The sequence below is a fragment of the Haliotis asinina genome, chromosome 1 (assembly GCF_037392515.1).
Source record: "Haliotis asinina isolate JCU_RB_2024 chromosome 1, JCU_Hal_asi_v2, whole genome shotgun sequence".
NCBI lineage: Eukaryota > Metazoa > Mollusca > Gastropoda > Lepetellida > Haliotidae > Haliotis > Haliotis asinina.
In genome coordinates, this window is record NC_090280.1 from 54707912 (window position 1) to 54734136 (window position 26225).

General features: G+C 40.0%; 1 protein-coding gene and 2 pseudogenes across 1 annotated transcript; 2 read left to right on the forward strand and 1 right to left on the reverse strand.

Annotated features, from left to right (window-relative positions):
* Positions 1–1051: 1051 nt before the first annotated feature.
* Positions 1052–1860, reverse strand: LOC137273824 (uncharacterized; annotated as a pseudogene).
* A 4677-nt stretch (positions 1861–6537) lies between these two features.
* LOC137273831 (uncharacterized) lies at positions 6538–12035 on the forward strand (annotated as a pseudogene).
* Positions 12036–18803: 6768 nt separating this feature from the next.
* Positions 18804–21244, forward strand: LOC137285899 (uncharacterized). Its single transcript, XM_067817765.1, has 4 exons — positions 18804–19859; positions 20612–20680; positions 20816–20905; positions 21095–21244. Exons 1-4 carry the CDS (start codon positions 18804–18806, stop codon positions 21242–21244), a joined length of 1365 nt encoding a protein of 454 aa, XP_067673866.1.
* Positions 21245–26225: the final 4981 nt, after the last annotated feature.

Sequence of the window (26225 nt, forward strand, 5' to 3'; positions counted from 1 at the left end):
CATACTTCCATCCATTCACAACCTCCAAAACATGGGAAAAGGTGTATTTTGAGTAAAAGTAAATATTCTCACCCATGGGCCAAATGGTTTTCGCCCATGGGCGAGGCGTTTTGAAAAATCACTCTTAATTAGCCGGATTAAGTCAAAATAAGCTTAATTTCGTGTCAAGACACTAATAAATACACGTTCATTTATTGAAAAACTGCAGAGCCTGGGAAAAAAAACTTGTAGTTTCAATGAAATTAATTATTCTCGTCTATGGGCCAATATGTTTTTCACCCATGGGCGAGATTTTTCAGAGTCGAGTCACAACAAGCTGAAATTTGTGTCATGATACTTATTAACATTTTTTCATTCATTTACAACCTCCAAAACATTTATTCTGGATGAAATGAAACACTGTCGCCCATGGGCCTGCCCATGGGCATACCCATTGGCCACTGTTCGCCCATGGGCGTGCCCATGGGCGAGCGAGTTTAAATTTTGAGTTTTCGAAAAAAATTTTTTTTATTTTTTCATCCTTAGCACATATACATAACAGCTGCCTGTTTAATTTTGCGAAATCGCTTGTGCGAGAGTGGCCACAGTGCTGAGAGTTTCTGGACTTTTGTGAGTCCAGAATTAAATTGTGACTTGTTATATATGTTGTTTTTTCCAAAGTTGTACTCACCGCTCTCATGGTTGTTTCGCCAAGGTTTTCTGCTGGGATCATCTGTATGTATTGAAGGGCAGTATGAGCCTGTTATGGAAAAATGTGACAAACGTGAAGGAGGGCTGTTCGTGTTATGGACAAATCGGTAGTGTGTCGAATGTATTCCCATGGGGATCACATTATCAACCTTCATACACCTTTCTGGAATATAGAGTCATGTGGAAGTGAAGTTGATGAGTTGGATTGGTTGGCGTTAACTGTCAGTTGACGGACATAGACGTTTTCCAAGGAAACCTGCTATGAGTCACATTCGGTGTTATCAAGACGACAATGTGCCTTAGTTTAGTCCTTCAAGGAATATTTTGTAATCAACATACACACTCACCTTTACGTTTACCCTCACACCAGTGATGGACAAGATGATGCATGACACACTGCAAAGGACCATTCAGAGGCAGATTCTTGATGCTGGATGTTGTCATCAACGCATCGTTTCAGATTGGTGTTGATCACGTCAAGTTCCGAACAAAGAGGGTAGGACCCAATCACTAAAGAAATAATTGAACTCGCTATGAAAATATTAAAAATGAAACAATTGATCACTGTTATCAAGTAGCTCCACCATCCCCAAGCTCTGTCGACAACAAAACAATATCTGTGACTTCTGGTGTGACGAAAGCATGAGTTAACATAATCCCTGGCAACAACATTCCAGTCGTCATCACAAACGCTAGAAACATTCTACTTCTCTGAACCATGCCTATAATATTTTCATGAACACCGTGACACTGTTCGTACAAGTAAAACTCCTTCACCCAAGATTGGAATGTCCCATCCCGATAATTCAGTGAGGCCCACGTACAACACCAAGAAGCAGTTCCGTTCACAGCCATTATATGAAAAGCTATTATCCATTCGCATGACATCGGTACAAGTAATGCAACTTTATAAGCAAACAGTCCAGTGCAGATCCAAAAATAAGAGTTTACGATGGTGCAATAAAGTATATGGAACCACCCATCTTTGTGAAGCAGTCTGAAACGGTAGTCACTACATTCAATATTCTCCACAGTAACATGTGGACCAGTGCATATTCCACAAACACGCATCAAAGTTATGACTGGGTTAAGAATGTGCAGAACAGAACTGGGGTTAGTTGGCTCTTTGTTCCCATCAGACAAAGGTGTCACTTGCTGAACACGAGACATGATTTACTGAGAGAGTCTTTCTTGGATTATCATGGAAGGTTCTTTGTTTTCATCAGAGTGATCGGATGGTTCTTTGTTTTCATCAGAGTGATCAGATGGTTATTTGTTTTCACCAGAGTGATCGGATGGTTCTTTGTTTTCAATGTGACGCACAAGGTGGCTGACTGCAACTACCTTTGCTTCACGTCAATCGAGCCAGGGATATAATTTTGCCATATCCAATATCCCCAGAAATGGGAAGATGTCACGTTAGTTTTACTGAGCAAATGTTTACATTATGTGTTGCGGTGGCTCTGACGAATGTGTCGTGTGGAACTGGGATAGTTATATGAACAGAATAAATGCAATTGCATAATGAATACAGAACACGATTTGTTGATTACCAGCATTGACCCCACGAATAAAACAGTTGGAACACTTTGTTGAAGTGCTATATGGTGTGAGTATAAAGAATGTCATATGTAAAATCAAATGACCCAGGAAAGACAATAGAGACAGATCAACTGTTCATTCTGCAATGCAGCCCTGTAATATTTACTTTCACTCTAACACTTCATCCAGGCTTCATTTCATAACATTTGTTGCTGGGGTGCCTGAGGGAAATAGCAAGCCAGGTGGATCATATTGACGTTAGAAAATGATAAAAAATACACTTAATGAAGGAAAATGCTTTCGCATCGAGTATCACGTATTAACATGATGTCACAGAAAAATACCAACTCTGACAGGACTAAAAGAAAACATCATACTCTAAGTGGACAGAGTGATAGTATTTTATATCTCTAATGAGACAAAAGGTTTGTGAGTCTTCGAACGTCAGGCATAGAATTTGGTACATCATGTCTTTTTACAAGTGTCATAAAGTCAGTTTATTAATATAACGTGAATCGGACTATGCTCTTGAGATAATCCCAGGTGTGACAAGGCACAGGGTGCCCAGTGTCAACATGGTGTAATTCCTCCATTCTTCCTTTGTGGCAGTGTCTAGTCTGTTGATAGTAGTCGGAAGTTGTGAACGATAATATTGTGTGATAAGTCTGGAGGGATGGCTATGGTTAGGTGGACTTGGAAAATTTTGTTACAAAGTGCGTTGTTATTACAATGTTGGTTGCCACAATGCTCTCCTATTCCTGCAAAATTGACCAAGTGTCCCTATAGGATGTGGTCACATCAATATGGCTCTATGACCAGTCCGACTGTAACATGTGTATGCAAGACACAGGTATCCCGACACTATTTCCGAGCCTGTCTAGAAAATCTGAGGTCAACATTGATTGATCCGAAAACATAACGATGTCCAACGATAATTCAGCCTTGTCGGTCTTAACACAAACGGCATCTTGCGGTAATGTGTCGGTCTATCACTCATGGGAGGACGCATGAACGTCCACCATGCACCTTCCATATGTATATCTGATAAGGAATCTTGCATCCACTCGCTCTAACAACTGTAAATCTGGAAATCTTATTTCAGTTTGAAAGACACTTTTAGAACTGTTTCGGTTTTGTGACGCTGTTGTTCTGATGTAATAGACTGATGTACCAGTGGCGCCCCTGGTCGACCGAATCGATGTCCGTTAGTTAGTTAGTTACAGAATTTGAAGCAGCTCGCTGCATGAGATTTTTGAGGGGCATTTAGAAGATGGTCACTACACAAGATGAGTATTTGGATGTCAACTTCAGCTTTATTATATAACACGACTTGTCCCTCGTTCAGGCGATTAAAGACAGAATTAGGAAAGTCTAATGAAGAGGGTCGCTGTTAGATTAGACTTTGTTAAATTATTTATAATGAAACTGATTAATATCGAATCGAATGAATCTAACTCCTAAAATACGAAGCGTCTATATCGGCGTGGCACCACGTGAGTCTCTAGGAGGTCGTCACGATATGGTAGAAGGACATACGTATATTCTATAAGCGTAGGCCAGATATATCATGAGTTGTGGATGTAGCGTTAACATTTGATATTTTACGCATTTCATATTGGAATAAAGACGTTTCAAAAGAAACATTTTCTGAATTTCTTGAAAAATTGATATAGAACTTCATAACGTTTCTACTGAACATACTGACGAACATGTTGGATTTTCTTTTTGGTAAAAGAAGAAATAAAGTAAAATATGAAATTGTTATGAAACATATTAAAACAAATCTCATGTGTAAAAAGTGTTTGACGTCATGACAGGTTAAAAGCTGCTAATTTTCAGGTAAATGCGATATCTACTGAGCAGATGCACCATGGTTGTATTCAGAAAATAATACTACTTATACCTTAACATTCCTACAATTGTACTCTTGTTCTGCCATAAACGTTGTAAATGTTTGCCTTTTTCACTCCATTTGTAGCTTTGAGCTTACTTTATGTAGGAATTCTGCGCATTATAAATACACATATTATTATTTATACAATCTACATAGGTGATATAATGATATTACACGGTCAGCATATCCACACAACCATCAACACATTATAATACACTTTTTAATACACCCAGATAACCAGCGATACTACCCTGTCTCTATACCCTGACAGCCAGTGATACTACTCTATCTATATACCCTGACAGCCAGTGATACTACCCTGTCAATATACCCTGACAGCCAGTGATACTACCCTGCCCATATACCCTGACAGCCAGTGATACTACCCTGTCTATATACCCAGACAGCCAGTGATACTACCTTGTCTATATACCCAGCCAGCCAGTGATACTACCCTGCCCATATACCCAGACAGCCAGTGATATTACAATGTCTGTATACCCAGACAGCCTGTCGATATATACACACACAACTAATGATACGGGGTCGTCCCACTTGTCCGGTCATATAATCCGATGTAATCCAGATTAAGTGGATCAACAATACCGGTAACATGCTTTGCCCGACACACATTGAGATAGGTTTCGTGCAAGTGATGTCAGTAGATTTGACGAATGTTTCAGTGGATGTTTAAAGTTATAATTGGCTCGTGGCGTCGTATAGAAACCGGATATGCTGTAAATGTTTCAGACTGCTGGAACTTTGGTGACCTACGTTGTCATGATTGTGCAGTTTCGTCAAACCGACATTCAGACAAGTCTTGACGCACTGAAAACCTAAAAAACACTAGTGGCTAATGTTCCTCTACTTTTGGAGATTATTAGAAATACAACATCAAGAACTTAGACGTATACAAATGCGTCTGTAATAAGGACTAAGTAAAACTAAGCACGATTCATAAAATATCTGTTTGGGAACTGTATATTATGATCGTCTACTAGGGTAACATTTCTAACACTTTAGGAAACTATGAAGCTACTGTACATTATTTGTATGTCCGCCTGAGAGTTAAGGACGGGAATCACAGCGATTCCCTTATTACAGCAATACAGTGTCGTGTCTAAAGAGCGAATCAAGCTATTGAAAGTACTTCGATTCATAACATTGTGTTTGGTCGGAATTTGCGACATATTTAAGATTATTAAGTCTATTTTTATTTAGAAATGTTGTGTTTTGTAATTAGAGGTAGTAAAACGGCTTTCTGATAGCTGTAAAGTCGATATGTGAGGCTGCTTAGCAAGTACATTCCTGTTAATTTAGGGATGGGTGGTTAAACTTCAATAACGAACAAACACGAAACTTCCGGAAGTACTGATGTACCTTTTCGTTGCTAGATGTGCTTTTCGTTTCAAGCGCCTCAACGCTATTTGGCATGTTCACGAGGCCACTGAAAAACGACAGGATTTGGGGAATGGAATTTTGAGACACGAAAACAGGATAACATTGTCTTTGACGAGGATAAACCGATTCCGACACAATTTTCTTGCATTTTCCCAACCTTTGTGCCAACGACTTAATGGGAACGCAAACCGTTTGGGTGATGTTTACAACAGGAATCTTTTAAATAGTTTCAGTACTCATCTAACCGTCTATTAGATGCTCTATCGGGGAGAGATCCGGTGATTTGCAGGCCAAGGCAGTAAGTCAACGTTGTGGTGTTGAAAGAAATTCCACCCAAATCATCAGGGAACCACCACCAAAGCAATTCCTCTCCAAGACACAGGCCTGTGCATAACGTTCTCCCACGCGTCTATAGGCATGTTGACGTCCATCACTATGGGAAATTTCAAACTTGGACTCATCTGTAAAGCAACATTTCTGCACCAAAACAAGGGTCTGCGGATATGATTTCGGCACCACATTCAACGAGATTGTCGATGACGTCAGGATAGGTTTATGGCGGGACATCGTGGCCTGATCCGGTGATGACGTAAACGTTGTCAAACTGTGGTGTGGTGCATACGGCGAGGTCCTGGGATGGTCCGGGCAGTCATCAATGCAGTCTAAAACCTGTTGCAAAGATGGGTCATCCTTATCCATTTGTTCTGTCTTGGCGTTGTTACACGTGGACGCCCAGAACGTGACTGATCGATGACGTCATTTGTGTTCTGTACCGTCTCACCAGTGCAGAAATGGTGTTTCAGTGGCAGTGGAAATGTGCAGCCACTTGTCTTTGAAACATTCCCCCACGGACCGTCCCAATGGTCTCATGACGTTGTGCAAACGTTAGCCTTGGCATGCTATGCCTTTCAATAGCCGTTTAATTTTTGAACGATCGCAAGGGCAGTGACCGAGCTTTCCAAACTGGCAGTTTTGTGTGGCATTCACTTGCTCTGTTTCTCTTTCCGGGAATGCAAGTGCAACAACGCATTGCAAGTTTTAAGGACGTAACCACTGACGTCACGTAACGTGGCACGTGCATGCATGTTGGATACATATCACTAATCTCTGAGTGTAAATCCCTACACAGGTTTGATAACGTTAGATTTTAAATTTCTGTATGAAGTGTTTCTTTATGTGCCTAGTGTACATTTCTCACAGACTTTAATCAACCAATCACAATCGGGTATTTAGTAAACACATAATAGAAGATGAAATGCATAAATATACGAATTTGATTCTTTGCCATCTTCGTGTCCATGTGTTCATTTGACTGTTAATTGAACAATGATTCAGTCGCATCACTCTTTTTGCATATACGTTTCCAAGAACCGACCGATCATTTACTGTTTCACATACCACATATACACATATACAATGTTTTGTTCACACATACACACAGATCCATCCATCCATACATTCATCTGTTTATCTCTCTATCATATTTCATGTACATGTCTGTATCCATATATATGTCTCTGTGTCTGTGAGTTATGTTTTCTTATATTACTTTCTTTCTTTCAATCGACAATGTGCTCCATTTGCATTGCTTTTACCGTTAGACACCCAAAAGACAAAAGTGCATTAAATGATGCTTGGATGAAGTGTTGATCATTGTCTGATGAGAACAAAGAAACAACGATGTCCAAGTCTGTTCTACACATCCTTAGCCCAGTGCTAACTTTCATGCGTATTTGTGGAGCATGCACTGGTCCAGATGTTACTGTGGAGAATATTGCATGCAGTGACTACCATTTCAGGCTTTGTCATAAAGAGAACTGGTTCCAGAAACTGCGTTTTCGGAAACTCGTATATTTGGATTTTCACCGGAATACTTGCTCATAAACTTGTATTTTTTGAACAAATGTCAAGAGAATGGATTATAGCTTTCCAATTTCTGGCTATAAATATCATAGCATCTAGTGGTTATACATGGTCCTCAATGAACTTTCGGGATGGATCGTATCAATCTTGGGTGAAGGATTTCTACTTGTATGAACAAAGGTACGGTGTTCATGAAAATATGAAAGATATGGTTAAGAAAGGTAGGATATTTGCTGGGATGCATGGGATGTTCTTTGGGATTTGTATACCTGGTTTCAAGTCGACTTACACCCTGTCCATCCGCGAAGTTGGAGAAATTGTATGTGTTGTCGATGGAACATTGAGTTGGTGGAACTACTTAATATCAGTGATCAATTATTTCATTTTGTGGACTTCACTCTCGAGCTCTGTTATTCGGGTAGTGATTGGATCATACTGTCTGTGTTCGGATCTTGACGTGATAAACCCCATTATGGAACGATGCGTTGACCAACACATAAAGCGTCAAGAAAGCCAGACAATCCAGTCACAAACTGTGCCTGATTGTCACAGTGAAAGAAACGAAGAATTGAAGGACATAATAGGACGACATAAACACATGAACAGTTTAATATCTAGATTTGGTAACTATATTGCCTTCGACTTGTGTATAGGATTGTTCGTGTCACTCCCGTTGTCATGCTTTTCACTTTATGTCATTATGACACGCATGGAATCACAAAGTAATGTTGCTCTGTGTACATTTATCCTGCGGGTCACTGGCCTTGGGATGCATCGCCTTATCCATAATAGGCGTGACAGTGAACGTAAAGGTGAGTGCGTAGATTGATTTTGTTATCCTATAGGACTAAATTGTGATGCACTTATGTCTAGACACCTGTGGCAGGACCGTTTCACGCATTCATGCCACTTTCCTGTAAATGATATTTGCGTGGTCATTACTTTCCACTTTCCATTTACACCACAAAATCATGTCTATCGGTTTTCTCATAGACCGAGGTTGATCGATGTTGAGGTTTTAACGGACAGTTTCAATGAATGTATCGATGAGATCAACTGATAGTACAAATGGGGCAACTCAGGTTGGGGATTGTTAGCCTCCCATTTTGAGGGCCATTATTTACTGTACAGTTCTAGTTAGTCGAATTCTTGTAAAGGATAATTTGCTAATTTACGTTAAGGACAGTGTGTAGTGAGTGAGTCAGTATAGATTCAAATCACATCTGCAATAGGTCAGCCATATCCTGGCTTAAACTAATTCTAAGTTGAATAAGTATAGGAGAAAGCACGAGGTCAGAGTTGAAAATCCGAGGACGTGTAGCATAGCGTCCTAGGAATTCGCACTGAATGCGCATGCTTCAACCTCAATCACGTGCACGTCAAACGCACCTGCTACATGCACAGAATTTCAATCGCCTTACGGTGGTGAAGGATACAACATGACACACAAGTCAAACAGCGAAAGAGAGCTTTTCTCACACAGAATTCTTTTCAACTGTATTCCAAAGATATTGGTAAGACTAATGACAACGACGATTTCAACTTTCGGTTTAGAGAACCTTCATGCGAAAAAGAACTATAAGCTAAGATACAAAGTTCTGTGTCAAAACGAACGAACACGAAAAACAACTGGGCACTCGGCATTCTTAAATGATGGCAGGAGGAAAGACAACATAGATGCATGGACGAAAACATCGCTTTGTCTGAGAGTTTGTTTGAAAAGAAATTTACTGGAGACATCTACCAGCGATATTAACGCTATACTTAGGTACTTTGTTTTCGAGACACGTAAACAAGACGGTGGTTATTATCCATCAACTACGCTGTATGCATTGTTCGCTGCGTTTGCATCTGTTCTGAAAACGAATGCCTCATCCTTCAAACTATTTAAAAACGACGAATTTCAGGACGCCCGTATTGCTCATGACGCTGCAATGAAAGAGAGGTCTGCCATAGGACTGGGGTCAAATACTCGGAAATCAACAGAAGTTATCTCATTCGAAGAGGAAAACATCTTATGGGACCTAAATATTCTCGGTGACGATACTCCCCAGAAGCTTCTCGGTGCGGTACTATACCTTACAGGTGAGTACACGTTTACTGGTATTGAATTGACAATTTATACAGTTCTCAAACATCAAATGATATATCAGACGCAGTATACCCGCATTTGGTTTGTACCTAACTCTGTACCAATTTTGTCAGTTTTAAGTAATTAGTTCACGACATACCCATAGTTTGTTAGTTTAATTCATTAAACCATCCCATAAATATTTTACATCGGTTTTATGGAATGTTGCGTTGAACTTAAATGTTACAATTTTAAACTTTACGGGGCTAAACTTTGCGCTGATTGGTGGAAAAGAACATCGAAGTCTGGGAATGGTTAGCAACCCCCAGATTACAGGCCCCCATACTGACGGTAGCAGTAGACGTTTTGTGCTCTATGTTGAAGAGGTGTCGAAGACCAACTCAGGTGGACTGAAGCAGAGAAAAATAAAAGGGGAACAATTACGGACCTATGAGAATACTGACGAACCAGCTAGATGCTATGTCCGCATATACGAGAAGCACAAATCTTTTTGGTCAGTTTCAATAGCGTTTTGTCATGTAACGTTTTGACGAAAGTCGATTTTGCAATTAAATTTTATTGAGCAAGTATGTTATTATTTATTTTCCACACGTTTTCAACCCAAAACGCCTAGATGGGAAGGATGAAAAAAAAACAAAGAAAAGGAATGGTTTCACGAGATTCCGATTGGTCATAACATACTCCAAGATTCTGTCAAGCGCATCTGTAGAGTGGCTGGTATCAGTGGGAAGAAAAGCGAACATTCTTTTAGGGCAACTGCCACCAAACGATTGTACCAAAGCAACGTTGATGAGCGGACTATATGCGAACAGACAGATGTTTCAATATCAAGCATCGGTGTACCTTTAAAACTACATTTTTCAGACGTTGATATTTGCAGTTTCATTTCAAAGTAATAATATGTAGGTCAGTTTGCATACTAGTATAAGTAGGCAAAAAGAAAAAAACACTCATATTTTATTATGTCATCATTTTTAGGTCACAGAAGTGACGCTGTTCGTCTATACACACGAACACATGACGACTAGAGAGCGACTGTGAGCTGTCTTCTTTATGCATAATCCCGGAAGGTTTAGGAGAAATGTCAACATGAAAAACCTGAGAAGAATGGAGACAGCCAAGAAGCAAAACATTCAGCTCGAAAGGATTGTGAAACTGAAGTCCGCTGTGTTACTCCTACCTTCAAATTTAATTGAAACAATGGCAATACAATTCTGAGAGTTAGTTTTGTTTTGTTTTTGTTTTCACAGTGAGGGTTTACATTTTTGTAATCCCTCTTACGAGGGTTCTCAATGTGATTGTAATCCCTGGTATCAGGGTACACAATACAATTGTAATCCCTCGTACCTCTAATGTGGGGTTTCTCAAAGCTAAGCCATGTGGTATGATAATTATGAAACCCGTTGAAAGGGTCTTTAAGGAGTTCATAGGTTGATAAATATGCATATAATATCAAAAACCCTGTCAACGCAGGACAGCAAAACTAGCTAGCGTATATCATTAACGTGAAATAACAAGTTAATGTTGGCATACAGCACGAATGTATTTAAATTAGTTTATTCAAAGTGGACAGATTTAACATGTTTCATGAGACAATCCGTTTTATCGATTCTGATTGTTAATGAGAGGTGTCATACCACAATGACGTGTTTCTTAATTCTTCTGGTCTGTATGTACAATTGTAGGATACGGCATTATTCAAAATTTGCCCAGGAATGTATGGTCTGGTTGACAGTTTTGGGTACATTACAGTGCTGGACATTCAGGGGTTTGACATATTCCACAGTAACATTCACAGATAACTGGAAGCATTTTTCAGGTCCTGCACACACGTCCTGCATTTCGGATTGAACCATTTGATGAATGATTTGTCCAAAACACAAAGTGATCACTGTTACTGTCTCTAACGTGTGTTCATAACAGGCACATACTGCTCTTCAATGCATGCTAAAGATCCCAACAGACGACCTCAACGAATCAACCATGAGAGCAGTGAGTACAAAAATGTCTTCCCAATGCCAGATTTGAGTGCGTGAGTAAGTGACTGAGAGACCGAGTGCACTTTACAATAAATATATTTAATGATGAGCTGAGATTTTTTTCATAACTAAAAACACTTCCGTCACAGGTGAACCAGTTCACAAGCCTACTGACTGGGACAACAATTGGGTACAACGTGTATGGCCTCTTTACTATCAGTCCACCGACTCTGCTCAGAGTAAGTGGATTTCTATGGGGTTTTCATAAGAAGATTTCAAACAAGAAAAAACACGAACTTTCTTTTACATGGAAATGTTTTTGGTATTTTCCCATGTTTATATACAGAATATTTGACAATATGTTTCTGTAGATTTGTAATTTACCGGACATGGGTGCTTGATGGATACTTTCGTATTCTTACAGATTATTAGAACTTTGGTAACCTACGTTGTGGTGGTTGTGCAGTTTCGTCAACCGGACTCTCAGACAAGCCTCAGCACATTGTGTCAAGATCTACTGGCTAATGTTACTCTACTGTTGGAGGATATTCGCAACGGATCATCGGGTTCATAAACGTTTTAACATCGTCTCTCAACATGGATCCACTGCCGTCCTGAAGTTTCAAAACGTCTGAATTATGCTCTATATGTGTAATGGAACGTGACCCTAGTATGTAAAACCGGTTTGTGCCTTTTTGTTCTGTTTGTGTGACGTGTTACTGTCAGTTGTTACTTGTACAACAACTGTTTAGGAGCCCTGAAATGGCAATGAGTTACGTGTGACGCCGACACACCGTGGTTCACGCTTCAGACAGTTTAGAAGCTGCATGTTAGGGCACACGTTTGCCTTGTCATTCAAGGCGGGGCAATTTGCTGTGCAGATTAATGTCTCTTTGTCAGCTATTATCATAAGTTCTAAAACCAGCATCATACACATTAATCACTTTGAACATTTCGCCGATATCCAGATGACAGGTTGTGAGAAACTAAAATATTGTTAAAATTCAAGCCACATCGGCAGAAACATCAGGTCATGTCCTCGAATGGGTCACTATGTTCCCTAATGTGGCTCCTGACACAGTTTCATGGTACAGTCCTATCCGACGCTGATGAATTCAGCCAGCAGTGGATGGATAACCAAGTAGAATGAGACATCACGTAACTGCCCGACACCTCAAAGACAGTTTAGGTCGACTTTGAACGTGATAATGGGAAAACGCCATACAAATGGACTGTTATCATTGTGATATACTATCCCAAAAAATAAACGCATAGACGAAAAATCTGTTGAGAAAAGTTTCAAACATGTATAACTCGTCCATAAATAGACTTTAGTGCATGAATTTTACACCAGTAATGAGTGCATGTGCTTTAGAAGAAGGTAATGTCTATAAAACAAATAATATACTTCTAGACAGCGAAGACGTTGATGACGACGTAGCACGACCCTGACGTCTGGTTTTCTGGTTCTCAAACGAGCCTCTTTCAGCCTGTTCCGTACAGTTTGACCTGACATCCTCTGAAGCCCAGGTGCCCTGGCTGCTGTGCTCTCACCCGTGGGAGTACCATCACGCAACTGTAGTACCCGCATGTACCTATTTGAGCTGCAGTGGTAACTCTAAATCTGCCTGAAAAGGGGCGGTGATTTCTTATATCTGTTTGGCTGCAACGAGCTGCAAGTCATTTTATCTTGCTCAGACTAACATTCAGACGCCTGGCAACAGAAGAGTTGTAAAAATACAAATCGCCTATGCGTTTCTTTTGGAGGTATTGTTTATTAGAAACGATGAAATAGCTTGGTAGTGTTGCGTACCCTTGAAGTGCCAGAAACCAAGTCTCCCACGCTCCCTCCTCCTACTCTACGACGCTCCACTCCATTCCACATCACACCTCTCCTCTCCCTTCCTCCTCCTTCACTCCCCTGGCGCTCCGTTCTACTCCACTCCACCCTAGCCCACTCCGCTCCGCTTCGCTACACACCACTCCTCACTCCTCCACCGCTGCACTCTCTCAAGGTTTGGGAAGCTTCGCAAATTAGCAAGGTATTTCAATACAATAATGTGATGTCATGTCTGTTTTTAGTTCTATTTGAATCCTGTCTTATTAGCCCTGCATATGAGATAATTCACAATATATCTCATACGCTTCTCATATGGATACTTGATCAAGCGATACTTATGTACTTGTATCGTTTCAAACATGCACCTACTGAATCATAATATTCTTCAGCAAAATGGACAGTTTGAATACAGCATTCCATTAACCACGCACCCTTAACCCACACACTAACACGGCAACATGGATGTTCATTTATCATTGTTCTGAGTTCGAATCACGGGTATCTCAGCTGAAAACCATGCTCAAAGCGAATGGCAGGAACACCTCTAAACAACAACAGAAACCGAAAGGTGTCGTCTACAAAATCAACTGCGACTGTGGCGAGGCATATGTAGGTGAAACCTCCCGGCCCATAAACATCAGAATCAAAGAATACTTATCATCTACAACCAAATCAGATCGGAAATCTGCTATATCCGACCACATGATCAAATGTCCCAATCACAGCATAATTTGGGACAGTGTAGAGATATTATCCAAAAACCACAAGGACTTCACCCAAAGAAAACTGGCAGGAGCAGTTCAAATCAGGAGACACAAGCCCTCAATCAACAGAGATCAGGGATATCTCATCCAAACTGCATACAATGAACTCATAAAAATAACAGATTAGAGCTCACCAGCCAACATTACTAATTACCATATCAGCCATGTATACTTTGTCACAGCTACAGCCACTATTGGCTTCCTCTTATTGTCTCATCATTACTACCACCCATTGTCGTTGTTGTTTATCCCCCGCCTTTGATTCATACCTACATGTTGTTATTATTTTATCCCTGTCCATGTATATAAGTCTGTTCTGTGATGTATTACTCCACTCTTGCTTGACAACGGTATAAGGATCCATACCGAAACGTCGCATCATATGCAATAAAGAAGTTGTTATCCATAAAGAATCTTACCCTCTTCTTTTGTGATAGGCAGATATCTATTTTTAACGCCGCTTAGGCACACTCAAATTAGAACTCGAGTTTCCCTTCACCTGCATCACACTGGGTTAACAATGAATGGTCACAGAAATACATGAGCGTTAAGAAAATAGTCGATTGTGTAAAAGTCAGTGAGTTGAGTTTTACGCCGCACTCAGCATTATTCCAGGTAGTGATCAACAGCATGAGCATCGATCTGCGCAATGTGGAACCTGTTAGTTTGTATATTGCTTTACGCCTCACTCAGCAGTATTAGTGGTATGGAAATGTCAGGTTCTAATCTTTCCAGTAGTTTGTATATTGCTTTACGCCACATTCAGCCGTATTCCTGCGTTACACTGGCATAGCAGTGAGTGTTCACAGAAATACATGAGGATTAAGGAAATACTCGATTTTGTTACAGTGAGTGAGTTGAATTTTACGCCGCACTCAGTACTATTCCACCTATATGGCTGTGGTCTCTAAATGATTGAATCTGGACCAGACAATCCAGTGATCAACACCTGCGTAATTTGGAACCTATGACCTACAAACAAAACAGTTAGTGTATGGGAAATGTCAGTTTGTAATCTTTCCAGTACTTTGTATATCTGACTTTGCCATCCAGTTTCTTTTTCTGCAGTTTGTGAATTTTGTGGTCGTGTCAGCAGTGTTGACTCAGTGCCAAATGATTGTAAAAATTACCGCAATGGACGGTCCAGCTGGCGTCCAAAGAAACTGTTCAAGTGAAGATAGCCTCGGAGGGTGTATGGAGGAAGTCTGAAGACCGTCAGTATTGCCCTTGCGGCAATCCTAGTTATGTTATTCTTATTTTTTTAGTATGACCTTTTCCCAGTAAAATATGTTCATTTGAGAGAGTAGTTCTTTGTCTACCGATGACATTGTGAGTTGAGGGACTCGCTCAGAATGTCAGTATTCCAGAAAGGAAGATCAGGAATCTTGAATAAAACCCGACACATGTTGCCTCGCGGTGAGAGGACGGGCACGAGGTCTTAGCCAAGTGTGGGGCCATGGGGGGAGCTGTAGGAGAGCCTCCCCATGACTTTATACTAAACACCAGTGACAGCTAGAGATCAACTGATAATTATTAGCCATATACTGGCTATGAATTCAGCAGATTGGTACAGACCCTGAAGCTATGAAAATCTAGACTTGCCACATTTTCTAGACTTGCTTGGGCTCTCTTGAATATATATACTTCAGGGTCTGTACGACAGACTACGTTTTAGTTAATATCTTATAATACATACTGTAGTCAATATTTTAACAAAACGCGACGCGCGACAATGCGACATTTCATCAAAATGTCGCGTTGTCGCTTTGTCGCGTGTCGCGTTTTATTTAATATCTTATAATTCACACTGTAGTCAATATTTTAACAAAGCGCGACGCGCGGTAATGCGTGAATACGACATTTCATCAAAATTTTATTAGTTACGGCGGCATGTAAAAAAAACTATGACAAGCATGATTATATTTCGATATTTTTAAAAGGTTCAGATAGCCAGCAATGGACATCAGAACAATGATAAATGAACCTACATCTAGTCGTGAAGTCCAGAGTGGTTGAGTGTCGTTGCTTAACTGAATGGTTCTATTCAGACTGACCCATTTGCTGATTTTTTTTGGTGGATATAAGAGCCGTAGGTTTGAAACGATACAAGTACATATGTATCGCTGGATCTAGTATCCGTATGAAAAATTTATGAGGCATATTGTGAATCAGGCTATGTGCAGGATTAATAATATAGGATTCAAACAGAAATGAAAACGGGCATCACAATACATCATTGTAATGAAATACCGTGCTATTTATACCAATAAACCTTGGGTGAGTGGAGTGGAGTGGCGAGAAGAGTGAGAGGAGTGAGGGAGGGAAAGCTGGTTTCCGACACTACAAGTGTACGCAACTCTACCAAGTGATGTCATTGTTTCTAATATCCTACTGCCAACAGTCCATTTGTAGGGCGTTTTCCCATTATCACGTTCAAAGTCGACCTAAACTGTCATTGAGGTGACGGATGGTTAAGTGATATCTCATTCTACTTGGTATCCATCCACTGCTGGCTGAACAGGCAGATCTCAGACAAATTCATCAGCGTCGGTCAGGACTGTACCACGAAACAGTCAGGAGCCACATTAGGGAACATAGTGACCCATTCGAGGACATCACCTGATGAATTTGCCGATGTGGCTTGAATTTTAACAATAGTTTAGTTTTTCACAACCTGTAATCACAACCTGTCATCGAAATCTCCAAAGTGATTAATGTGTATGGTGCTGGTATTCGAATGCATGGTAATAACTATCTGGTGTGACTAAGAGACTAACTCTGCTCAGCAAATTGCCCCGCCTTGAATGACAGGGGTACAGTGCGCCGTGATTACAATGAATAGTTGCGCTACTAATTCGTTTTGCTGCTAGAAAACACTTGACTGGCTAAATACATTTGCAATATGTAAAACAATAAAGAAAGATTTGTATTAAGTTCAAGAAGAGAAGGCCCATTGCCATTTCGAGCACTCCTTCATTTTAAAAACCATTGGAGGTAACGAAAGACCAGTGAAGTCTGGAATAGAGTATAACATTTTCTGCGCATGCATAGATTAATTTACTTTCTACACATGCGCATCGGTAACAAAAAGGGCGACAACGCGCCAATGCGACATACATTTTGTCGCATTGTCGCGTGTCGAGTTTCAGTTAATTTGTTAAATGCATACTGTGGTCAATATTTTAATAAAGCGCGACACGCGACAGTGCGACATCGCGACATTTTGATGAAATGTCGCGTTGTCGCATTGTCGCGTGTGGCGTGTCGCGTTTTAGTGAATTCTTACATATCTTAGATAGGACGACAATGAGACAACGCTACATATCTTGACCTTGAAAAGTGTCGCCATGTCGCGTGTCGCACTTTGGAGGAACAGAGAAAATGTTATTCGAAACGCGACACGCGACATCGCGACAATGCGACAAACAGGCGAAATGTCGCGTTGTCGCATTGTCGCATTGACGCGCTTTGGTTAATTTTTTATTCATTTTGCTTGTTTTTGAGAGGGCGACAACGCGACAATGCGACAACGCGACAATGTCCCTTCTCGGATTCCATAGATGAGGGAGATGGTGTAGACGTCGATCCTTCTCGTCCCAAACATGCTCTATTGGGGAGAGGTCCGGTGAATTTGCAGGCCAAGGAAGTAAGTCAACGTTGTAGTGTTGCAAGAAATTCATAGCATAACTTGCCGTATGAGGGTGGGCATTGCCATGTTGGAATGTTAACCCAGGGCCAAGATTCAGTCGCATGTGATATGCAAACCAACCATTCATTTTGCATATACCTTTCCAAGAACAGACCGAATATTTATTGCTTCACAACACATACCACATATGCATATATACCATGTTTTGTTCTTTTACACACACAAACACACACACACACACACACACACACACACACACACACACATACACACACATATATATAGTTCATGTATAAGCATGAATACATGTTCATGTGTGTGTGGTGTTTTCTAAACTAAAGCAATATAGCATTGTAGCTATTCTCTACACTAATTGTATATTGATTATGTGTTTCAGAATAGGCATTTCTTATCCTGTGTGATGATTTGAACACTATAATAAAATATTTTCGTATATTTCATGTAATTTATTGTTCTTTCAATCCTCAATATGCTCCATGTACATTGCTGTTACCGTCAGACATCCCAAAGACAAAAGTGCATTAAATGACGTTTGGATGAAGTGTTAAAGTGAAAGTAAATATCACAAGACCTTCCTACAAAACTAATACTTTATCAGGAAGCATCAATGTACACATGTACTACCGTATAAAGCATATACCTAGTCAGCATTGTTTTTGCTGAGTCATTTCATTTGACATTTGTCGCACTTGAACCTAATATCAAATAGTGCCCCATCAAAGATCATTTAACTCAACTTGATGCACATACGTGTTCATGTCATATTTCACTGACGAAATGTAATCCACAATGTGTTTGATATTTCTGCAAAACAATGGCTTTTGATTCTGATCGATTTGTTTATCCTATATTCATAAGAGGACTGTTTTACTTACACAACACTATTATTTCGAAGTGGAATGTACACAAGCAGCACTGCATCATGCATACACACTGCGTACATTTTGTTTGCTGAGTCAGTTATATCAACTTAACATCACCTCATTCAACGACAAAAGTCGGTATTTGACGTGACAAAATCAGACTTCTGACTGGATTAAAGTGATAACCAGAGTTCTGTCAGTAACCATGCCTCGTGTTCAGCCACAGCATGCATCTATTTCGTCTGATGAGAACAAAGAAACAACGATGACCAAGTCTGTTCTACACGTCCTTAGCCCAGTGCTAACCTTCATGCGTATTTGTGGAGCATGCACTGGTCCAAATGTTACTGTGGAGAATATTGCATGCAGTGACTACCGTTTCAGGCTTCGTCACAAAAAGAACTGGTTCCAGATACTTTTGTGCGTTTTCGGAAACTCTTATATTTGGATTTTCACCGGAATACTTGCTCATAAACTTGAATTTTTTGAACCAATGTCAAGAGAATGGATCATAGCTTTCCAATTTCTGGCTATGAATATCACAACATCTTGTGCTTATACATGGTCCTCAATGAACTTTCGGGATGGATCGTATCAATCTTGGGTGAAGGATTTCTATTTGTATGAACAAAGGTACGGTGTTCATGAAAATATGAAAGATATGGTTAAGAAAGGTAGGATACTTGTAGCGCTTGTGGTGTTCTTTGGGATTTGTATACCTGGTTTCATGTCAACCTATGCCCTGTCCATCCGCGAAGTTGGAGATATTGTATGTGTTGTCGATGGAACTTTGAGTTGGTTGAACTATTTAATATCAGTGATCAATTATTTCATTTTGTGCGCTTCATTCTCGAGTTCTCTTATTCGGTTAGTGATTGGATCATACTGCCTGTGTTCGGAACTTGACGTGATAAACACCATTATTGAACGATACGTTGACCAATACATAAAGCGTCAAGAAAGCCAGAGAATCCAGTCACAAACTGCACTTGATTTCCACAGTGAAAGAAACGAAGAATTGAAGGACATAATAGGACGACATAAGCACATGAACAGTTTAATATCTAGATTTGGTAACTTCATTGCCTTCCACGTGTGTATAGGATTGTTCATGTCACTTCCGCTGTCATGCTTTGCATTGTATGCTATTATGACACGCGTAGATTCACAAAGTAATGTTGCTGTGTGTACCTTTATCCTGCTTGTCTGTGGCCTGGGATGCATCCCTTTATCCATAATAGGGGTGACAGTGAACGTAAAGGTGAGTATGTAGATTGACTTGGTGATACATATAGGACTAAATTCTCGCATTCATGCCACGTTCCTATGAATGATATCGCATTGTGTCATCATTACTTTGCACTTCAACATTTCCATTTACACCGATGAAACATTCCACACATGGTTAATCACAAAATCATGTCCAACAGTTTTCCCATCGACCGAAGTTGCTAAAATTTTAATGAACATATGTAATTTAACTGATATCACGAATGTTGGAACGTAGGTTGGGAATGTTAGCCTCAAATGTTGACGACCATTATTTATTTTTCCAGTTCCATTAAGTCGACCTGTTGCAAAGGATAATTTGCTAATATAAGTTAAGAACATTGTGTAGTAAGGGATTCAGTAAAGATTCAAATCACATCGGCAATAGGTCAGCCATATCCGGACTGAAACTAATTCTAAATTGAATATATATGCATGTAATATCTAAACCCCGTCAATGTCTTCTTTCTTAATCCTTGCTTGTGATCTGTGTGTACATTTGTAGGATACGGCATAATTCAATGTTTGTGTGGCAATGTATGGTTTGGTAGACAGTTTTCGGAATATTACAGAGCTAGACATTCAGGGGTTTGATATATTACACAGTAACATTCATAGATAATCGGAAGCACGTTTTCAGGTCATGCACACACTTCCTGCATTTCTGACTGAACCATTTGATGAATGATTTATCCATAACACAAATGAATCACTGTTACTGTCTCTAGCGCGTGTTCATTACAGGCACACACTGCTCTTCAATGCATGCTGAAGATCCCAACAAACGACCTCAGCGAATCAACCATGAGAGCAGTAAGAACAAAAATCTTGACAATGCTAGATTTGAGTGAGTGAGTAAGTGACTGAGTTAAGTTTACAACAAACATATTTAAAGATGAGCTGAGGTGTTTGAGATTTTTTTCATAACTGAGAACATTTCCGTCACAGGTGAACCAGTTCACAAGCCTACTGACTGGGACAACAATTGGGTACAACGTGTATGGCCTCTTTACTATCAGTCCACCGACTCTGCTCAGTGTAAGTGGATTTCGATGGGGTTTTCATAGGAAGATTTGAAAAAAGAGCAAACATGAACTTTCTTTTACATGGAAATTTGGGGTATTTTTCTCATATTTATATACTGAAGTTTGGATAAAATGTTTCTGTAGATTTGTAATTTAACGGGCATTTAACGGTTACAAACTGCATGCTTCCGTATTGTTACAGATTGTTGGAACTTTGGTAACCTACGTTGTGGTGGTTGTGCAGTTTCGTCAACCGGACTCTCAGACAAGTCTCAGCACATTGTGTCAAGATCTACTGGCTAATGTTACTCTACTGTTGGAGGATATTCGCAACGGATCATCGGGTTCATAAACGTTTTAACATCGTCTCTCAACATGGACCTACTAACGTCCTGAGGTTTCAAAACGTCTGAATTATGCTCTATATGTGTAATGAAACATCACCCTATTTAAAACCGTTTTCTGTCTTTTTGTTCTCTGTTTGTGTGACGTGTTACTCTCAGTTGTTACTTGTACAACAACTGTTTAGGAGCCCTGAAATGACAATGAGTTACGTGTGACGTTGACATGCCGTGGTTCACGCGTTAAACAGCTAAGAAGCTGTGGACTGGATAATTTCTAATCAACAGACAGCTATGTGTGTGTTCTCATCGATGAACACACGAATTATCCTACAGATCAGTGTTAATGTTGTCAATGGTTAAACAGGTTGTCCGTAAAGTTTTTTATGATATATTTCTTCATGAGAATCGATGTCAAAACATGTTTGCTTCAGGAACATGTAATCGCATACATTGTCGAAATGTTTCTCAAATGAACATGTGCATAAAAACCATGCGGCGTGACCAGATCTTTTACCAGAGGTAACATCAACAGAATTCCTGTAAGACAGACTCAATTTAGATTCCTGCACTCTGTGTTTTCCCATTTTAAACATTTTGCATTTGAGTGTAGTCATCTGAATGTTACATTATTGTTCTTGACAAAAATTGTACACCTTTGAGAGAATAAGTAATTCCTATCAGCATGTTTACAGGTTGTGAACTGACTTAGAACTGGTATTAATGTATTATTGGTATTTAGTTTAGTTGTCATCTGTCAATTCGAATGTCTCTTTTTTAGGTCGGAAAACGGAAAAGTATATCTGTGGGCCATTTAAGTTGGTATTAGTTTCACAATACTATGACAAACGCTTTGATATACCTACGCAAAGATGACACAGGTTTCTGATCACGTTTATTCACACAAAAACGGTCTGCAGTTATGATGGGTCTTGGTGGCATGTATCATCAGCGTTGTGTGGAGCTGAGTAATTTCTCAACAGAATGTTTGTTTAACACTACCGTCAGTTGACCAATGATTCTGTTGAATGTAACTAAGTATCCTACAGAACTGCCCAACAGGATAGATGACACCTGAACCTGTAAGAGAAGCGAAAAAAAAGCATCCACATATGTTATGAACGTGCTTCTGTATGTGTAAATTTATCTCAAACTTTATGTAAAATGATTCTTAATTATTATGGATTTGAACTCACTTCTTGTACTTGTAGCACTTACGAGATCTACCACTAGTCTAACATTACACTTTCTCCGCTGTCAACAATTTTCAATGACTGCACCTGCCTTCACTGGGGAATATCTATAATGGGTGAGTTAATAGGTTAGATTTTTATAGACGTGTATAACCATTTACTGTAACCTTGTTTATTATTTATTCAATATAATATTGAACATTATCGATTGTCTGCGTTCTATTTTGCTGGTCAAAAGTGGGCAATTACAACTTTTTATCTCAAGACAAGAAAAGGCGAAGAATGCACATAGTCTTCTACTACAAACACCATTTAACAGATGTTCAACCGTTACTTATACAGGGACAGATACATTGCAGGTCACGGGTCAACTGACATTCAGAATAGACTGACCAGACTTCATGTAAGGAAGCATCGCAAAGAGAAAACACTAGAACTGTAGATACAAGGCATTTAAGGAAAGGTTTTTAGAATTAAATTGTCAACCAAAAGATATATTTACACATACACGAAAGCCACAGGTGAGTTTGTAAAGATATAATGGCGAAATGTGCGATTTTAGTGTTCTCTAAAGAGCCACAAACAACTACCTTACTCCACGAAATGGTACGCAAGAAATTCTTCTGTTCAGCAGCTAGCGTAGCGCAAATGGAAGTGACTGATGCGATGGCACCCAGCCCCTGTATCTAGTAATAGTCAATTCATACTCAGGAAAACAAATACATGTTTGTGTGTAACTTGTTAAACGCCGAACTTGACCATGTTGAAATATTTCAGTGGATTCATTTTACCATTATGAATTTCCGAAAGCTGACACAAAAGATCAATGCATGGAATCAACGCCAGAAAACATTGTTCAAAATAGTCCTCAGAACGAAACGAGTGGATCAACAATACCGGTAACATGCTTTACTCGAGACACATTCTTTCATGTCACATGACTCCTGCGAAGGAATATTTGGATCCGTGCATCGTACTTCTCTGTCAACGCAAGCATTGGAGCATTAGGAACCATTTGGAATTTTGGAACGTGTGAGACACATATGCGTATAGCTCCATGCACGAATGTTGTTTGAAATGTTGCAACAAACCCATACCTGCTTACTGTCGACCTGAAATACAGTGTTGTCGTCCATCACCTGACAGTTGAGATGCGATATGTTAAATGTGTGCAATGAATAAAAACTAATTTGGAGACATAGTTGCTCACATATTTTCATCCCAAAAAGGTTCCTTGTTCCCGAATGCTTGCTTTGTCATGATGATCAACAGAAATCTTAAAACTGAACTTTTGTTGAAGCGTCTTACATTGATAGACGTAGAGGCGTGATGGAATCTAAGACAGAATGTGTAGACTGACGATGATGATCGTATGTACATGGCTCATTACAATCTCAGAGATCCTAAGCAGGTACTTTATTTGTCGTTCTGAGAACTGAGAGTAACAAGTAACTCTAAACTGAACATTAAGAAGGAAAACAGGTTTTAGATGAAGCATGTTCCGATACTCATGAAGTATAATTCAAACATATTGTAACGTCAAGATACAACTGACCGTCACTTGGTACAAGATGATAGACTATATGAAAACATTTATGAACATGGTGATGCGTTGCGCATATCTTCCAACAACCGAGTAACATTAGCCACTAGGTCCTGGCACAATGCGTAAAAAGACAAAGGACTCAACCAGTCATTTTTGTTTTGTCCAATGTATATTTTGAATATTCACTACAATCAGTTTTAACGGGAAACGAGCTTTAAAGTTCAAAGCAGAATGAACAAAGAAATCCATACAAGTACACATTCACTGAAATCTAAATTCCGAATTCCTAAATTCTTTGTACTCACTGTTCTCATGGTTGTTTCCTTGAGGTGAACTCTCGGGATCTGTAGCATGTGTTTTGGAGCAGCATGTGCCTGTTATGAACACACGTGAAAGAGAGAAACAGTAATTCATTTGTGTTATGGACAAATCATTTATCGAAAGGGTCAATTGCAAATGCAACAAGTGAGTACCTCCTACTTCAAATTTTCCACGCACGATTTGATGCATGACAAAGTAGCCTTCACAAGAGGCCGACAAACTGGAACTACAACATCAAACGATGGACCGCAAAATGTGAGGCTAACAATCTCCACTCTACGTTCCTACCTTTATACCATCAGTTAAATGTCTCCCATAAGTTCATTGAAACTGTCCGCCACAACTCTACATCGGTCAGCTCTGTGATGCTAACCTGTGAGGAAATGTGAGACACGGAGATTCTAATCTCTGATGAACCAACAGAAGAGACCGTAATATAAAACCTTTACGTTATGATGGATAACCAGTAGGGAAGTGATCACATGAAAAAGAAGAGTGACGCAAAGCGATATCGTACGGGTGAATCTGGCAAGATTGCGAGAAAAGGCCCTGCCAAATACTAGTACACACGTGTCTAGACAAAAGTGTGCTATAATTGAGTCCAATAGGGATCACATAGTCAATCTACACACTCACCTTTACATTTACCCTCACACCTACAATGGACATAAGGATGCATGACGCACTGGAAAGAACCAAGATACACGCACACAGAATAACATTACTTTGTGACTATGCGTGTCATAATGACATACAATGAAAAGCATGACAGCGGGAGTGACATGAAGAATCCAATAAACTTCATGTAGGCAATGGAGTCGCCAAATCCAGATATTAATCTACAGATGTGCTTGTGTCGTCTTATTGTGATCCTCAGTTGCTCATTCCTTTCATTTGGCACCCGTGGCGAGCCACCTCCTCGTGGTGGGTGCTGGGTAACTCTAAGAGCTCGCCGACACCCCTGTTGTGGACCCGGGGGGATACTTGGTCCACCAACCCGTTTGCCGTGGGTTGCGGCCCTGTGTCGGTGGAGGAAGGGATCCTGGTGGTTGAGGGCAACAGGGGCCTGCAATCGTGTTCCTGTTGCCTAACACACCACTTTGGCCCTGACTTCACCTAGACGGGTGGTTGAATGGGCCCGATTCAATCAATGGGCTGGTCACGCCAAGCCCTGTGCCTAGTGATTGTCATTATTGTACCTTTTATACTATTGGGTCTTGGTTATTTGAAAATTGCAATACACAAATTATCATTGTCTTGTTGCCTATAGTCCTATGCCAGAAGGCGGTGGCTCATGGGCCAATCTGGTTATATAGACCTCTGAATTACGTGTTCTTAAGAACTGTGTCATGGATTGAACCAGTCTGACACTTTCTCTTTAAGATATCATGGCTTTTCATGTCTATGTGTTCTGGAGTATGACACCTTTGTAACCCTGACGTTGCAGGCTGGCTTCCCCTGCATCACCGTCCTTGTTGACACTCGATGGCGGGAGGGGAGCAAGGGTGTTGAATCCTATTCTACCACCATGGCAAAACACGCGCAATCTGGTTCATCACAAAATTACAAAAGGAGACATGTAGATTGTGTTTCATCTGATGATGAAGCAATTACTACCAATAGTACTTCATGGCATCGATTTATTGTTATCACTTCTGCTGATGGTAACCCGGTGAAATTGAATCCGTTTGCCATTTCCAAAGGTATTGAAAGTATTTGTGGAGTCGTGAAAAATGTTACACGCCTTCGAAATGGTTCACTCTTCGTTGAATGCACACGAAGGCAACAATCCGTCAATCTGATGGGGTTACAACAATTTGTCAATATCAAGGTAGTTGTCTCAGTACACAAAACTCTCAACTCCTGTCAAGGTATCATTAGAGATTATGGCCGTGTTCTCTCTGACATGGACGAAAGTGAGATTGTTGCCGA

Bases quoted from the DNA above. Each gene is read 5' to 3' on its own strand.
- LOC137285899 (XM_067817765.1), top strand. From the start codon at position 18,804: ATGCCTCGTGTTCAGCCACAGCATGCATCTATTTCGTCTGATGAGAAC. The intron at 20,681-20,815 runs GTAAGAACAAAA...TTTCCGTCACAG, and splicing joins GCGAATCAACCATGAGAGCA to GTGAACCAGTTCACAAGCCT. The intron at 20,906-21,094 runs GTAAGTGGATTT...GTATTGTTACAG, and splicing joins GTCCACCGACTCTGCTCAGT to ATTGTTGGAACTTTGGTAAC.